This window comes from Pholcus phalangioides, unplaced genomic scaffold (assembly GCF_987345545.1).
Source record: "Pholcus phalangioides strain wild (caught in Gottingen) unplaced genomic scaffold, Ppha-v1.0 ptg000001l_1, whole genome shotgun sequence".
In the NCBI taxonomy this organism is placed as follows: Eukaryota; Metazoa; Arthropoda; class Arachnida; order Araneae; family Pholcidae; genus Pholcus; species Pholcus phalangioides.
In genome coordinates, this window is record NW_028301594.1 from 30,241,237 (window position 1) to 30,259,678 (window position 18,442).

General features: G+C 38.1%; 1 protein-coding gene across 1 annotated transcript; it reads left to right on the forward strand.

Annotated features, from left to right (window-relative positions):
- The first annotated feature begins 7,007 nt into the window (after positions 1-7,007).
- On the forward strand, positions 7,008-16,454 carry LOC149090346 (uncharacterized). The gene is made up of 2 exons (XM_089235963.1): positions 7,008-7,104; positions 15,952-16,454. The coding sequence occupies exons 1-2, from the start codon at positions 7,081-7,083 to the stop codon at positions 16,261-16,263; spliced, it is 336 nt and encodes a 111-aa protein (XP_089092089.1). The 5' UTR covers positions 7,008-7,080; the 3' UTR covers positions 16,264-16,454.
- Positions 16,455-18,442: the final 1,988 nt, after the last annotated feature.

Genomic DNA, 18,442 nt, shown 5'->3' on the forward strand with positions numbered 1-18,442 from the left:
GGGGGCGATGGAATGTTCCAGGGGGGCGGTAAAAGCTATGGGTATAACATAGGATCCTATGGGTTAGATTGCGTTGGGGGGCGGTGGGAGAAAAAATATCTGAACAAGGGGGCGATGGGACAAAAAAGGTTGGGAAACTATGGTTTACACGTGTTATCGAGATGCGTTCGAGAACTACGCCATATGCGATTTCCTCCCCCCCCCCCACGTATTCGCATATGCATACAATGCTTTATGTATCCTAGAGGCATAGGGACTGATCTTATAAATTTCGTAATTCTTCCTATTAACATGGGGTAGTCGCCATAGTCCGTGTCTAGAATATAGGCCTTTCAAATCCTCCCCATTCCAAAGAGGAGGTCATATCTTTATATAAATAAGCGTAAAATTGAATTTTATGGCACTGCATGAATTTTGATAGAGTTTTTCTAAAGCTTTAGCTTTCCAAACCATTCGACTCCTTGACCTACAGGGGCGAGGCATCTCGTTCCTGTGTATATGGAAGAAATACATGGTGTCCCATAAATTCGTAAATAGTTTAAAAGTTCCTATAAATTTAAGGACATGACATATTCGAATGTAGTTTGTGAAAAATGCATTCTCACGAAGGGGGATATTTTTGGTGCTGAAAAAAATTTAGTTAAACTTTTTGTTATATTAACAAAATAACGAAATTTACAATTTGAATTGTATTATTTGCAAAGATGAGAGCTTGTGTGCTTGTGTATGTGGAGGTGTCTATTCACCTCCACCGTTCTCTATATACACCCTTGGTGATTCTTCGCCCCCCTCCACCCGTTCGAGGATCCCGTATCCGCTTATGCACGTAGAACGCATATCACTCGTGGGTACGTGAAAGTTGCCAGTGGTCCGAGAAAAATATTAATGAATAATAGCGAAAAGAGGGATAAATTTTCTTTCGTGACATCAAATTTCAAAGTTTATTCCCATACTCCGCGCTGCAAAAGGCATTGAATCGACACAGACTCCAGGGTGATCAGCGAATAAGCCCTTATTTCAAAATTAAATATCTCTACAACAAAGATCAATAGAATTATGCGGTAAACGGTACGCTTATTAGCAAAACTGTAAGAATGTTGTACAGAAATTTCGAAAATTTAGTTTTTTTTTTAAATTTTTTTAAAATTAAAAAAAAAAAACAAAACTGGAGATTTTGGGGTTCCGAAAATCCTCATTTGTGTGAAGAGAAACCACTGCATTCGCCTAAAGTTACTGCATGGGCTGTGGTATGCGCCATGTGTGCTGACAAATTGTTCCGAAATTGTAACGTAACGTTCAGTAGTAATCGTTTCTCGCACGACGAAGGGGCCGATAATGCCTCTGGCGAATACCGCAGCCCATGCAGTAACTTTAGGCGAATGCAGTGGTTTCTCTTCACACAAATGAGGATTTTCGGAACCCCAAAATCTCCAGTTTTTTTTTTTTTTTTAATTTTAAAAAATTAAAAAAAAAACGTTTAATTTTCGAAATTTCTGTACAACATTCTTACAGTTTTGCTAATAAACGTACCGTTTACCGCATAATTCTATTGATCTTTGCTGTAGAGATATTTAATTTTGAAATAAGGGCTTATTCGCTGATCACCCTGTACATTTAAAATCAAATTAACATCGAAAAACCCACTATTACATGGAGTTGTAAACAAAAATCGGGCCGGTCAATCAAAACACAATTGCCAACACACACATATATATATAATCTGGGATTCTACTAAATATAACTCACAGAAACCCATTTTTTTCTCCATATTATTATTATCATGATAATATACGAAATTGGACCAAGGCCAGCCAAAGATGTCCGATTTCACCATTCGATGGGGAATTTACTTAACTCTCTCGTTGTCTTGAAAGAAAATTAGTGAGATACACGATTTCGTAGGCGCTGTATGAGCTTATTATGATGGAGTTTCGACTGTTGGGCGCAAACACCCATACTGGGTGTAACAACAACACCACACAAACACGAGTTATTTTTTCTTTCACGAAGACATTTCCAGTGTTGTTCAGAACGCTCATTTTCTTTGTCTTCCATGTTCATCCGGGTCAGCACGAGTTCAAGTCACCCACGCCCCGTAAATTCTCTTGCGTACCCGATCAACTCATCATATAATCACGAAATATTTCACCAAGATTATTATTTATTAATTTTTAACTTTGAAAAAACTCAATCTGAAGAACTTTAAATTATTATAAATTATTGTATTAGAATTTATAGCAATTAAAAATATAATAATAATTCGGTGAAACCTCTCTAAGAGGATCATATCACTGCTCAAAAACGATTTCTTTAGGAGGGGTGGCTCATTAATATAGAGAGAGGTGAATAACATACGGGGAAAATTTTCAGGCAAGAAAAAAATGGACTCTATATGGAGGTGGTCCCTTCGGGAGGTCTTACTACTATTTATTTTTTACTTACACACCGATGTGCATGTGCATCAAGTGCATTGAGGATACAGAATTTCATTGTCAGGTAAACGATTACTGAAAAATCATTGTGAAGTCATCTGAGAAAAAAAAATTGTTCAACCTATTTTCTTGAGAAGCCTTGTTCAACCCTCTCACCGATATGGACGAGATAACTCGCTGTTAAAGGCCTTTTATTTTAGCAATGACCAGCCTAGATATTATGTGAAGCTCATTACTCAATGGCTCATCTTTTCGTATCTCAATTACTTTGCATCAGCTGAAAATCGGAAGAAAGTCTACTCAATAATAATAATAAAAAAGATATGGCATTTTACAGAGGGTTTAGGGATTTCTGCTGTGCCGGGTAAAGTGTTAAAAACCACATAGTCAGTGTCCGAGTTTGTCAGTTCGCGGCCCGATGCAGAAACAGTTTTGCGAATTCTCTACATAAAAAAATTAAATTATACGAGGTCAATGTGTATTTTGATCCCATTTTATGGCCGTTAATGCGGGGTGTCCTATACATTCGTGAACAGTTTAAAAATTCATAAAAATCGAAGGAATCGGAGAATTTGAACACGGGTTGCGATAAAGCTATTCTTGCGAAGAGGTGTCCTTTTTTTGTGCGGAAAAAAATTAGTTAAAATTTTTGTGAATAAAGGGCGCTGCACGAAAGCATATCACTGAAAATATGTACATTTTTCATTGTGATATTCTCATTGGTGATGAAGTTGTTTTACCTATGCCACGAATCGCCCGCTGAAGCTTTACAAACGTTTCAGACACAGAAGGGATTGAAGAGGATTGAATTGGTTTTTTTTAATCCTAAAAACCCTTTTTGATATTCTTTGTGTATTGGGAATTGGCTACTATTTTTTTGCACTATTTCGCACATTGCCCGTACACCAGCAACGTTCATTTTCCACAGGTAAAAATCCATCTTACATAAACATATGGAAGAAACAAGTCATTAGATCCGAAGTCCCCTCACCAAAAAGATGGCAAACCTTATAAATTCTATGGAGATCCATATGCATATGTGGCATACCATAATTAGGCCTTCTGCTGGTCTACCTCTAGCTAGATTCAGACATATCCTTCGACTTCAATCTTATCACACTTCTAAACCAACACCTTCTATAGCAGAAAGCCTCCGCGCGAAGCTTTGACGTCACTGAAGTCGTCCATTTCACCTGTTGCCATTGGTAAAGCAGACCGATGCATGCGATATCTTTACCTTTTTTTGCAGTATATTCAATGAGTATAGGTGAAATGGACGACTTCAGTGACGTCACGAGCTTCGCGCTTAGGCTATCTGCTATAGAAGGTGTTGACTCAACCGCCTGTTACTCGAAGTAAATCCCTGCTACAGAATAGACTGATAATGTGAACGGAATTAAAAATAACCTCTGTAGTTATATATTGCATAGATCTCTCTGGTAGTGTCAGGCCCGTAGCCAGAAATTTCGTTCGGGGGGGGGGGGGAGGGCAATGTGAGAGAAAAATAGATTTGGCCATCTTTTTCTCTTTTCTCGGTCATTTCCTCACCTTTCCGGGGGAGGGACCAGATCCCCAAGCCCCCCCCCCTTCCGCCACGGCCTTGGGTAGTGTATTGCACCTGATGACTGGTTTATCTGATGTACGCACATTTGTTTGTATTTCTATCGCTGAAATGTTTGGACATTTTGGAATGTGTATGGGATGCGCATGCTTATACATATTTTTTTTGGTTGAATGTCTTACTATCTCTGAAACGTTTGGAAACTATGGAATGTGCATGCGATGCACATATGTGTGTGTGTATACTATTTCATTTTGCATTTTAAACATATTGAAAATGTGTTTCCCGGTGATGGCTTTAAGGTTAGAAATCCCGTAGGATAGGGATCGAGGCATCACACGGTTAGTTAGTTTGGAATCATGCTATTATCATTTCCGAAAACGTATATATAAAAAAAACAACAACTCTGTCGTCCTTGAAATATGATTCTCAGGGAAAAGGTCAACAGGACATTCGTATGTTGAAGCCTAAGACCTTTATTTATTTATTCATTTATTTTTATGGCAGAAAAATAACATATCATTGCGCCGTGTCACATTTCAGTTGCGTCATATCATCGTCGGAGCGTGTCCAGTGACGTTGTGAAGACACTAAAGTTAGAAGGGTCAAATCCATTGTGTTTTGGCAAGAGATTCAAATTCGCTTTCATAGTAACATCGATTATAAAATGAGAAATGAAAAAAAAAAAAGCATCTTAATTGCTATGTAAGGTTATTCGGATAGTTTTTAGAGTTTATTCTACTAATTTTAATCAAATAAAAAAAATTTAAGACTAAATCTACTTTGAAATACAGGGTGCCCCGTAAATTTTTAAGGTCACTTCATAAAAACGGCGCTCCATTCAACCAAGTCCTTTAATTAAGGAAAAAGGCATTTATAAATGTCTAATTAAAATGTTTTGGAGGATTAGAAAATCTTAAGATTCGAAGGTCACGACTAGAGTTGCAAGATTTCAGAAAGTAAAATACTGGTCAAAAATATTTCTCGAGGAGCTCTCGTCTTGAAATATTGATGTCAGTTCTAAGGGGCGCGGTAGCCCAGGTCGATAAGATAAAGTACCAAAGGATGTTTAGAGGTGTCGCGAGTTCGATACCCGGTTCGTCCTTGTCAGAAAACCTTCCTGAGATAGGGGTACAACAAAAATGGTGTCATGACCGCAGAAAAAATTACTACCGCAGGGAGTGCCCCATCGAGGGGTTAGCGCACCAACCTCTCGATGAGTATGAAAAACAAGCCTGCCGTTCGGAATCCGCAATAAATTGCAGGTATGCATTAGTTAGGGCAGTTCTTTACAACCTGGGCCCATATGGCCCCTTGTAACACTGAGATATTCTAAGGGAACCACGAGATGAAAGGGTTGCCCAAACAAGAGTGAAGGGCACGGAGCACCGAGCGGCAAGAGCACTGAGAGTTCTGAAGAAATACCTTCCAAGTGAAATAATGGTGAGAGAAAACACTACTCTTTCAGAATCCGGCAGAGCTGTCCATAGACCCTGGGCAATCTTAACCCGTGGGCATAGACCCGGGGACCTCATATCTATAGGGGAGCCTACATGACAAGATAGGAACGATGTCTGTCGAATGGAAGTATGCAAATATGCAAGCTGTTACTTCCAGCTCGAGGAGCTCTCCAGATTCTCTCTGACATATGGAGCCCAGAACACGTCACGACCAGGCCCGTCATTTAGGGGGGGGGGCAGGGAGGGGCCGTTGCCCTCTCCTGGCTTTCGAAAATACACTAAAAATGATGTATATTTATACAAATATATATATATATTAATATTATATATATTATTATATAATATATATATTAATTATATATATATTTTCCCCCCCGGAAAAAGTTGAAATGACGGCCCTGGTCACGACCCATAATATTGAAAAACGGCCGTGCCTAAAATCCCCCCAAGAAAGAAGATCACTGAACTCTAGCCAAGAATAGACCCACGGTGATTGTCGGGAGGATCGATTGTATGTAGTATTGCATATACACTGAACACTTCTACACGTATTTATTGCATTTAACCTTGTATGCAAATGTGTGTAATTGTATGTAAATGTATATCGCATTGAATTCATTGGCATAAACATATATATACTCTGTTGCAGCCATTAGGTCAAGTGTTCCACATATATTTGCCAATCATTAACTCAGATAATTCACAGTTAGATTCTCTAATTGGATATGAAAATCATGGGCTTAGACAATAAAATGCAGTGAGATTATTCAGCGATCTTGAACTGTGATACTTCACCTCCTTCGGACTATGATAAGTAAGCCACAACTTATCGAATTCACATTTTCTAAAATCATTTTAATTGATTTGATATATACTGACTCAGAGTACAGCATCGGCTGTAAAAAATTTCTTATCCTTTATTGACACACCTCTTATACATGTAAACCCAACAAACCACGGGGAAGCTTATGGGAGTCTATAGACTAGCTTATGGGAGTCTATGCATCTACCCCAGCCAATTTTTAGTGAGCAGTACTTTGTCGAACTCCTGTTGTACACATCTGAAGGCAGGGCTAGTTCATAAAATGCAATTTAGGCTTCAGCTCACTTACTATTAGTATTTATTAGTGTTTTATATATATTTTTTAGGATTTTAAAGTATTCAAAATATTTTCAATTTTAGCGGAATACAAAAAAAAAAAAAAAAAAAATGAAAAGAGAACACGCGCACAGAAAAAACACACAACTTTTACGGAAATTCCCAGAATTTCATTAGATTAGCATGTTGTGTAACAACTTGAAAACTACGACGTCGTAATAATTGAAGTAGGTTACCGTTTAATCTTCTCTCTTTCGGGTAAAGCAACACCCGAATTTCGTTTTGTTTTACTTATTCAGTTATTTTTTTTTCCAAAAGAAACCTAAAATCGACAAAACAAAAAAAAAGCGTCCATACTGAAACAAAAAAGTATGTGGGAGTTGTTTTACTTTGTCTCCTTTAAAAAAATAGAAGCAACAACAAATAAACACGTGCCAATATAAAAACGATTCGTGGTTTTTATTTTTTGAGTCACAAATTAGTCTTTTAGTAAAAGCGTTGTAGAAAGTAGTGCTCGCGATATAACGAATGTCCACCATGAAACAACTTGTGGTGAGTGTCGTTAATTTGTATATTTGTTATTTTAAATTTCATTGTGAGCTTTTTAAATTATTATTATTACTAATCGATAGTTATTAATTTTTTTATAAATAAATTTGTATTATTTTGTTAAATATGATGATAAAAAATATATATCCGGGAAACAGATATTTTCTACATTTTTTATGCAGAGGTGAACTCGGAAAGAAAAAAGCCATCTTACTCCACCCGGACTCGAACAAAGGCCCTCTTGCATACCGAGTTCACCTCAGCTTGATACGTTGGGCTGAGAAAAAGCCGTCTATCTCTACCATCCCACCTGAGGGGCCATTTGCTGCTGTAGAGCTACTAATGCCTCTACTTCAGCTCCTTACACCACAGTGCGTGAAATAAGGAAGGCAGGGTCCTGTCGATTGCAGTGTAGATGGTAGCATGCTTGCGAGGTATGAAAGAGAGTCTGGGTTCGCGTCCCGGCGGAGACGCGCATAAAAAAAATCCAAAAAAAAAAAAATCAATTTCCTTGATACATTGGGCTGAGAAAAAACCGTCTATTTCTAAAAGTATATAATCACATCATAAAACATTTCATGCAAAAAAGTGAAGCCAAGTCCCAACATTCTTCACCCGTAAAAAGGCTGTGATATCTGCTGTAGGTCAAGCCAAATGCTGTTATTAACTGTGACACTTTGATTCACAAATCATTCGAAGGCTCTACACCTTTAGTTGAAGCGCATTTTCGGAATTGACAATCAAGCAGCACGTATTACACCTTGCCATGTTACGTAAAATTAAGTCAACGCTGTAAATACACATATCCTTTCATGAACAGCATTTGATGGAATTTTATTAATGACGTGAACAATATAACGTGGCCAACATATTCTCGTGCTGTGTAATTGCCAAGTCCCAAAATGTTCTTCAATTAAAGGTGTAGAGTCTCTCTTGCAGTGATTTTGTGAATCAAAGTGTCGCAGTTAATAACCGCATTAGATTTGGCTCCACTTCAGGTATCACATCTTTTTACGTGTAAAGAATCCCGACACTTGGTTTCATTTTTACATGGAATATTTTGATCTGTATCTTATATATTGGGATCTCACTTCTTTTTTGTAAGTGCCGTAGTCCTCTTTCGTTTGACGTTGCGCACTTTTTGGACATCGTTTTTTTTAAATTAAATTTTATACATTGTTTCATCATACAATGTAAAGTAAACGGTGGCTGCACAATTTTCATTTTAAATAGTATTCAAGTAATTTTTCTGTCTCGACCCTTATTTTAAAAATATGTCCAGGTTTTTCATCGTAACTCAGTTGAATTAGTAATATTTACTAAAGTCGTGGACAAAGATAATAGACATAACTTATAAATTTTATTATGATAATTATGTCAGAAGTTTGACAGAAAAAACAAAAAAAAACAGCCGACAGGTGGCGCTGATGTACACAGGTCAAAGAAAAGATAAGCAAATAACGAATAGAATGCCTCCAAATCGTTTATTACAGCAGTATGTGTTCCACATGACCACCACCACAGGGAATAGCACATTGCAGGCGAGTCACAAATCCAGCAACGGCAGAGTGCAGCAGGTCCACATACACAACGGTAAACTGGTTGTGAATTCTTATAACCGTCTCATTTGCATGTTTCCATCGAAGTCGCTCGAGCAGCGTTAGGCCCCTTTCACACGGAGCGGATGCGGACGCGGGTCCGCATACCCTTTCAAACGAGCGCTGAAGATGCGGACGAATCACCCGCATCTTTAGTTCGAAATTCGTGCATAAAAACTGTTTTTTCGCAATTTTTGTAATTATTTTTCTCCTTCACCCCTGATTCAGTGCCCATAGGCAGCCTAGAGGCATTCTTTGGTGGTTTTTATCATTGAGCCTAAAGATGCCTCCATTCCGATCCTCACAAGTAGTCGATGGGAGAAAATATCTTAAAATATTTTCAAAAAATTTTGAAAAAAAATCTGTCTTTTCGGAAAAATATGAAAGAAAATTCCAAAAACGCATCCAATGTTCGAAAAATCCAATCCAAAAACATCCAAAACATTCGATGTTCCAAAAAAAAAAAAAAAAAATTCAGCAAATATCAAAGAATTTGGAAGTATAAAAAAAGGGAGGGGTTGGGACTTTCAAAATGTCTGTGCTTAGAAATATTCACATCACAATTCTGTCTTAGGCCGGGATTACACTATAAAAGTTTTGTAAAAGCTCTTTGATAAAACGTGAAAAATTCAACCATTAAGATCACCGGTTGCATTTGCTTGAATGCAACCGATGCGCCTATTGGTTGAATTTTTTAACTTTTATAAAAGATCTTTTACAAAACTTTATAGTATAATCCCGGCCTCAAGTACGGATTACACTATAAACATTTTATAATAATTCTTTTAAAAAAGCAACTAATAAATTTATCGGTTGCACTTGCAATTTATTAGTTGCTTTTTTCAAGTTTTATAAAATAACTTTCATAAACCATTTAGAGTGAAATCCCATCCTTAGATTAGTCACTTCTGAAATATAAAATTTCATTTTTTTAAGTTTATAGACTAAATATCGAGTAAAATATACTTGTAGGTATCGGGGAACCACCTAAAATATTCAAGTGCTAGGGTCTTCAAACGGCCCTGAGTGAACACCGTACGTGGATAACGTTGTTTAATAAAAGTATTTTTTTTAAAGTTTAAAAAAATTAACAGATTAAAAATTTAAAAAAATAACAAATATTTAAAATAATATTTCAGATATTTATAAATTTTTAAATAATTTTAAAAATTTAAAAAGAAAAAAATTGAAATTTTTAAATTAAATTTAAAAGTTATTAAAGTATTTAGTCAATTAAATATTCGTAATGAACAGAACGGCTTATAATTTTGGTCCCGTCAGTGGCCCTTGTTGACAGGTTTTATTGTATAAAATTGTGAAATATGGACAAAAGGCAGTTAAAGTTGCTATATCTCAATCTCAAAAGGAAACGAAGGAATACACGTATGTAGGTACGTTATATTAATGAGCAGGGACCATCATATGGTGTTTTTAAGGGTATTTATGGCAAATAATTAAAAAAATTCCGTGAAAAATCACCTTCAAAAAGTAGCCAAAGATTTCCGATCCCGAGAGGAATTTTCCATATTTTCTAATTTTTCCTTACTTTGTATCCGAAAAACACTACCTTCATACCGAATTTCATGTTTCTAAGGCTGCTGGAAGTGCCCGGGATTTTTCTCGATCGATGAGTGAGTCAGTGTCAAAATAACGAAACCCTGGGCAACTTCAATACGGAGATATGAGGGTATCAAAAGTACTTCAAATTGCTTCCAGCAAAGGATGTTTACGGCCGAGATTTTTTTGCTCGACTTGGCGGATCCCCCCCCCCCCTTCAGATTCGTTAATTTATTTATTAATGAGCCAAGGATTTTTGTATGCTGTAAAGCAAGGGCGTAGCCAGGGGAGGGGGGGGGGACCCCCCCCCCCCGAAATGTGAGAAAATGACCGAAAAAAGGGAAAAAGATGGCCAAATCTATTGTTCTGTCACTTTGGTCCCCCCCCGAACGAAATTTCTGGCTACGCCCCTGCTGTAAAGTGTGGAAAATGATCATCAATATTTCGTATTATTAAGAAATGTTTCAGACCCGTAGAGCTCATTGTAAGACGATTTGATTTATGAATTTACTTTGGAGCAGGGGGGGGGGGAAAGTGCTTAACCCAGTGCTACAAAATTGTGTGCTTGAGTGCCGACAACACCCAAGGCTCTGACGACATTGGTATTAGCCTATTATCTGTATTTTAAACATAAAAAAATCAGTAAGGCCAGGATTACACTATAAAAGTTTAATTAAAACTTCTTTTATAAAACTTGAAAAATACAACCAATAAGCGTCTCGGTAACTTTCGAGAGAATGCAACCTATAATCTCATTGGTTGTTTTCTTCAAGTTTTGTAAAAGATTTGTATCAAACTTTTATAGTATAATAACGGTTATAGACATTTGAATTTATGTTTAGTGTCGCCATCTATGCTTCAACGCAAATATTATGAATAAGAGCGCTAAATCAACGTAAGGCTAAGGCTGACATTACAATATAAAAGTTTTATGGAAGTTCTTTATGGAATTGAAAAATTCAGGTATTAGCATATTGGTTGTATTCGATCGAATTTAAGCAATCAGCTTATTGGTTGTTTTTTTCGAATGTTGTAAAATATCTTTTGTTACACTTTTATAATAATTTAGAGGTATTATTTGAGTTCAGACCCAGATCTCCACCAACTTCTTAATCACCTGTGACAATTGTCGGAGGAGGAGAAAGCTGAGGAATGCTGACAATGTCTTTGCACGAGATTTTCTCAAGACATAGTGAACGGAAGTAAGGTGCTTTGCATGAGTCCGGGGTTGTGAGCGGTTCTATCTATCTATCTACTATCTCATCGCATGGACCCACCGGGGAACTTCATGAAAATGGGAATTGATTAAAAATTTCGAGAGTAAGCGTGCAAATTGGTAGGCAGACATTTCTAGTGAGGAGGGGAGGGGGATTAGAAAAATCACTTTGATCGAAGGTCCCATGATGCTCTTGAAAAAGCCCTGCTGTAAAGCCCTATCATGGAATTATAATTATTATGACTATTATTTAATATTCTACCCTCTCGGTCTCTCTTTATACAGGGTGTTTCAAAAAAAGAAGAAGAGACATCTCGCCCCAAAATAAAAGGGCAATTCAGGCATACGATAACAATCCAAAATCATGCAGGAACGTAGGTGCGTGCGTCCCACACTTGTAAATACACCTGGGGGCGTCATATACCGGGTATTTTTGGGAAGTTGCGGCAGTCTATGCAGCGTCGATATAATGTGCTTGTTTGTGCGGCTGGAAAAAAAAAAACGTTGAGCATCTACTGTAGTAGTATAGTTCCTAAATAAATTATTTAAATTATTGTAGAAGGATTTTTCTTCGTCGTCCTTGCATTACGTAGTATTTTAAATGACGTCTGCTGCTTCCAGGTGGCGATTGCGCGCCTATGTTCCTGTGTGATTTTGGATTGTTATCGCATTCCTGAATTGTTCTTCCACTTCGGCGATGTATTCTAGAAACACCCTGAATAAGTGGTGTAAAGTATCTTTCTCTTTCAAACAGAGGTCTATCGAAATAGGCAATTTAATACCTAGTGAGTTGTGCCGGAAGTGTAAGTGTGTGTACATAACAGTCTGAGTGCGTATCTAGTTTTGTGCCTGATTTTTCAGTGCTGCCATCTATATTTTAGAAGTGAACTGTGATGATTGAATATTTGTACCATCGTAGGCCTGTTGCTCTCTGTGGCGAGACTTTTTAACGGGGAGATTCGCTCGTATTCACGCCTCGAAGTTGGAAGCCACAAAAAACCAATTTCACCAGTCAGGTTCGAACCCGGGACTTCGCGATGAGAGTCCATCACTATGACCACTGGACCAGGCACAGACCAAAGTACCTGTACCTACGAGTGCCTCCTCTTGAGAAGAATCAACGTAACGAGAGATTGTATTGTAATTTACGAGTGATCATTCGATTAACGAGTGTGAAACGTGCGAGCGAGCAAAAATGTATTCAGCACTCGAAAGCTTTGGGTGATTTGAGGTAGTCGAAGTAAATCTTTTTGTCTCACTGTAATGTAATGCATTGTATTGAAAATTAAATATTTCCTAATTTTGAAAGTGACGCACTGTGCACCTAATGCTCTGTGATGCAGAATATTACTGAGTGCAGTCATAGGCACCGGAACCTAGAGGCTGAGGCTGTTTGAAACCCCTCAATAAATTTTACGAGGGGGTTGAGCCTCTCCCCCCAATAATTGATGAATATACAAAGCACTGCATCATTTCCCGTCGTGACATGGCCTTGAGTCCCGTATATACGGGCCAACTGGGAACTTGGCCTTCAATGGAACTGACCTTTCAATGTTTCCTCTATTTCGATGCCTGTGAGTGCAGTTATTGTGAGGCTAGGCAGCAAATTAACGGGGTCCCTATCAGGAAAGCTACAACTATGAGTTTTATTGAGGGAGGGGAGGCAAACATGATTCTATCACCACCCTCCATTGTAGAATTCGATAATTTTGAAATGGTTTTCCCCTCCTAAAACTTTCGGCCTGAGGAAATTGCTGCCTTTTGTCCTGGGTGTATTATTTAGCACAGCAAAATTCATATATACAAGGTGCATAGTAAACAGACTAAAAAGATTTATTATACACTATATGCGTGCGTTAAATTGGCAACATACAGGATGTCCCAATGAATAAGCAGCGTCTGATTTCTGGAGATTCCGATAGAGGTCAACGAGTCCAGCATCTGGATACATACTACGGGGAAGGGGGTCTCTAGTTTAATTATGACTATGATTATCCAGATAATCCATACACTATGATTCTGTATTCAGAGACCTTCCCCACCCCACACTGTCCTGTTACATATCAAAATTCTCACCTCGATAATCTCTATCGGAATCTCCATCAATCTACTAGCGTATCAATTGGAACACCCTGCAAGTAGTTAAAATTATAGTAGTATGAGTTTATTAACGACATCCAAACAAGTACTTCAAAAATATACTGAGAACGAGAGAGTAATAAGTAAATACACTAGAACTTCTCGATAACGGACACCCATGGGATAAAAAGTTATGTCCACCAATGGGGAGTGTCCGTATATCGGGATGTACGATAAACAGTGAAATCTCATTTACATTACTTTCCCATCTACGCGACGTTTGGCTTCGGGTGCAATCGGTTGCTATAGATTTTAATGTTAAAATGCGTTTTACTGTAAAAGTGTACACGGTGCTTATGCATAATCACCAATCCTCTCGATAAAGAAAGTTTGACTGAATTTCACTATATTTTCCACTTTTACCGGCGATTATGCATAGTTCTCATGTAAAGTTGAAAAGTCTGATAGACATGGTAAAACTTATGACCTATCTTCTCTTCTTTAAACCAGTTAATTACTTTACCCGTACATGATACGCGCACTTCACATATTTATGCAATAAAAATTAAATTAAATTATAATAAGTGTGAAGAAGATAAAAAAAACATTCATAACAACATTATCAGTCTTGTAGAGTTGGCTTTCTTCACATGTATCAGCAAACAAAACCAACATTTACCATTTGAATTCACGATCCTGGACCATAGCTAGTAATCCACCTAGGCCTATGCTTAGTTTATGGGCCATTAATTGAGGATTTATCATATTTACCAACACTGGCTTTAGATAAAACGTTATATTTATTGAACATGATAAATTCTCGGTTTACTACCACAAATTAATAAATTAGAGTTTGCCGGATATTTTACTGTCCGGAATAGAGTACTTCCGCTAACGGGAGGATTGAAATACATTAACCGCTTCGCGTATAGGGGGTCATTCAAGTATTACGTCAGCATCGAGGGGGGAAGAGGTTTCGGATTTGATGACTTTTGATGACAAGGGGGAGGAGGGTTTGAAGGTTGCTTACGTCATCAACCACCTTTTTTTGAAGTTATGAAATATGCTAAGCTGCTGACGGGGGGGGGGGGGGGGGTCAGTGTTTTGCTGACTTTTGCTGACAAGGGGAAAGGGGTCAAAAATGTCTGAAAATCTGCTTACGAAACACTTGAATGGCCCCCTAAGCTGTTGGGTATAAATTTAAATGATCTGTATTAGACGTAGAGGAGATAAATGTGGTAGCCTTCTTCAACGCAAAAAAAGGAAGACAGGGAAAAAAACAAAAAAAAAAGTGGAGAGGAATAGTACAGAAAGTAGATAATTACATAAGAAAGTATTATATAGTATATACAGTGCCTTGCTTTTTCGCCCTCACATATAAACTTGTTTTGTAGTTTTTTGAATTACAAAAAAACACTTGTTCTCTTTCTCATTTCTATGTACAGTTGGCTGTATAATAGAAGGATTATAGTTCTGAGAAAGTTACATTACATGTGTGTGTGTGTGTATGGAAGGAGGGGAGACTGTGGAGGACGAGAAGGGAAAAACGCTGAGGAGAATCACTGCCATTGTTATCTCAGTTGCTCGTTATCTCGTTGATATATCACAAAAGTGGTGGGAGAACGGGGAGAGGGGGTCGGAACAGACACACACACACAATTTTTATCTTCTTTTTTTTTTCAAACCGAGCACAACTCAGGTTTATTGCCATTAGCAATTTACTACCTAGTAAGTTTTGCCGGAAGTGTAAGTGTACCTAACAGTCTGAGTGCGTATCTAGTGTTGTGTATGATTTTTCAGTGCTGCCATCTATATCTCAGAAGTGAAGTGAGTGATGTGTAGTGACTGAATATTTGTAGTGTTTGTAGGACTGTTTCTCTCTGTGGCGAGACTCAGGGAGATCGGCTCGCATTTGCGCCTCGAAGTTGGGAACCACAGAAAACCAACTTCAGCCGACCACCACTGTGGTGACGGTGGGGCTCGAACCCGTCACTGTGACCACTCGACCACCAAAGCGGCAATTTTTATCTTTGTAACACATAAGGTTACGATACCTTCGCGATGAGGAAAAAACGAGGTTGAAGAAACAGTCAGCTGGATTGAATTTATTCCAATGGCGTTTTGACGCAATTTCGTCCCTGATCGTAAAGGGATTGAAGCACTATTCCACGGGACCGGGAATCCGAGAAGTGTCTGTTAACGGGAGGTGTCCATTAGGTGGACGCATTAGGGAGGTTCCACTGTACTGGTAAAACCGGTTGAATTGGTCACCTCTCTGTAAGTTGTTTAGAAAACCACTGCACCATAGGAGGCCAAACTTTCATAGGTCTTACAGTTTTATGTTATAATTCTCTGTTTACGGTATGATATCTAATGTAATTCTGTTTTTTGCCGTTCCAGGTGTTCTTGCTGTTATGCATAGCGGCTCAATCACTGGCACTAATTTTCATCACCAATAACCACCACAAGCCATACCAGAAATATTACGACTACTACGGCGGATACGGCGGATATGGCGGATATCAACGAGGCGTGTACTGGCCCTCGTATTATAAGAAACCTTACTACGGGCACGGATGGCAGAACTATTACGACTACTACGGAGGATATAACAACGATTATTGGCACAATTCTGGGTACAATGGATGGCCATATTACGGAGGATCTGGTTACGGTGGCGGTGGACAATTGGCAGACTATGCTAGAACGTAGACGTTATCGCGACACACCCGGAGTTTATTTTAGGCACGCCAATCCTTTATAACGTTATCATGACAACCACAAATATTTTATACACTGTACACTTTTTCGGATCGAAGGGTACGAGGGTATTGTACGCATTTTATATATGTATATAAGGGAGAGTTGGAAATATATATGTGAATAAAAATTTCTGTACTTTATTTTGAGCGATCATTGTGTATTTTTGACCACACAAAGAGAAATGAGATGTGCTTTAAGCATCATGGTCCATTAATTTCGCGATGATGGACAAAAAATTAATGGCTGACCGGTCCATTCCAGACCAATGACGCTTCCGCGTTCGTCGCTGAAAGGGAAAAGGTTACGATCATGTCACGGTGTATACACCACCCATTTTTTGTTGCACGTTACAGGTTCAGTAACTGTCTGGAACCAACTGCATCAATTTTTGTTGCAAACTACATACAGTTAGGCTTCCGTACCCGCACCGAGGAAATGATGGGTTTTGCTCGTCTAAACGTGACACATATATTTTCTCTTCTTTTTTTTTTTAACATTTTCATTTCACCGATATTTCAGAAGGTCCAGCGAATGTTTTCAGTTGAAGTTCTGTGGCCTAATTATACTTTTCTGTGCTAATGAAAGCTTGTTGTGCGCCCGCGTGATGGTTTCAGACCCATTTTTCGCTTAATCAGTCTACAATTTCCTAGACATCTAAATAGAGTTTTTTTTCCATTCGAAAACTAGATGTATTTCAATTCAAAGTTTTTTAGATTTTCACAAGTAGAATGAATCCTTTAGAATTGAGTGAAATAATGTCTTTAAAACCACAATACAAGGCGTCTCACATGTGAGTGCTATTGTGGCCTTTATCTCATCAACCGTCCGTCGTAGAGGTATGATTCCAGTTTAAAAAAATGTTCAAAAGGAGTTCGGAACTCACCATGTACCAGTTTTGAGAGTGAAAACACAGTGTGTCCCAAAATAAAAAAAAGTCTAAATTTTATTCGGTCCCCTTTTCCTCTAACTTCTAATTAGAAAGTTGTTATCCTGTGTCTTCTAAAGCCAACAGGAAAAAAAATTCCACTCTTCTAAGAGCAATATTCGCTGAGGTATTTAAATTCAAAAATGAAAGAAGAGCGAAATCTAGCTGGAAAAAGCTCCTTTTCCTCATTTGTTCTGCCCTTTCCCAACTTTTCTCCGATTTTTGAATTTGAATATCACAGTGAATATTGCACTTATAATTTTTGAGTTTTCTTTGTTGGCCTCAACAACTTTCTAATTGGAAGTTACACAATGTATTTCCAAGTACATGGACCTACGAGTGCCTCCTCTTGAGAAGAATCAACGTAACGAGAGATTGTATTGTAATTTACGAGTGATCATTCGATTAACGAGTGTGAAACGTGCGAGCGAGCGAAAATGTATTCAGCACTCGAATGCTTTGGGTGATTTGAGGTAGTCGAAGTAGATCTTTTTGTCTCACTGTAATGTGTATTGTATTGAAAATGAAATCTGGCCGGCCAATGTCCGAAACTGGCCGGTGATCCCTGGCCAAAGACGGATAAAAATAGACATGATTCGAGACCATAATCGGGTTGGCGTATTTTTTCATGATATTTATGTACACGTTTGTTACGGCAACCCATGAAATCGTAGTCACGATGCGGTAATCATTTCTCTCTCTCCAAAATTTGGCAAAAACTATATGTTTATGTAATTATTTTTATATAGTTTTTCTCTCAAATTTTTTTACTTTTTTTATCTCGTCACACGGAGCTAATCCAATACAGCTGCTACATATAGACATGTATCACACGTTGACGATAAAAAAAAATGGATTTGGCTCCTACCATCGAGTCTTACATCGAGCTTTCGCCAGGGACCTTCGGCTACTTTGCGAAATGAACGGCCAAAGTCGGAATCATTTCTGCAATTCGGACTTAGACCCAAACCTCTTGGCCAATTCGTTTGCATTTTCTAGAATGTAACCAATAATCTTATTGGCGGCATTATTCAAGTTTTATAAAAGTAATTTTATCAAACTTTTATAGTGTAACCCCAGCCTAATACAGGTTCACAACCCCCCCCCCCCCCACTAAAATTTCTTGAAGGACCCATGTTTAAGAACCTCTGTCCTAGATAGAAAGCTGTTAGAGTGAAAGCTAGATAGAGTTAGCAAGTTGGA

Excerpts from the sequence above, each read along its gene's own strand:
- LOC149090346 (XM_089235963.1), top strand. The coding sequence starts at position 7,081 with ATGTCCACCATGAAACAACTTGTG. Across the intron at positions 7,105-15,951 it reads CCACCATGAAACAACTTGTG|GTGTTCTTGCTGTTATGCAT; the intron begins GTGAGTGTCGTT and ends TTGCCGTTCCAG.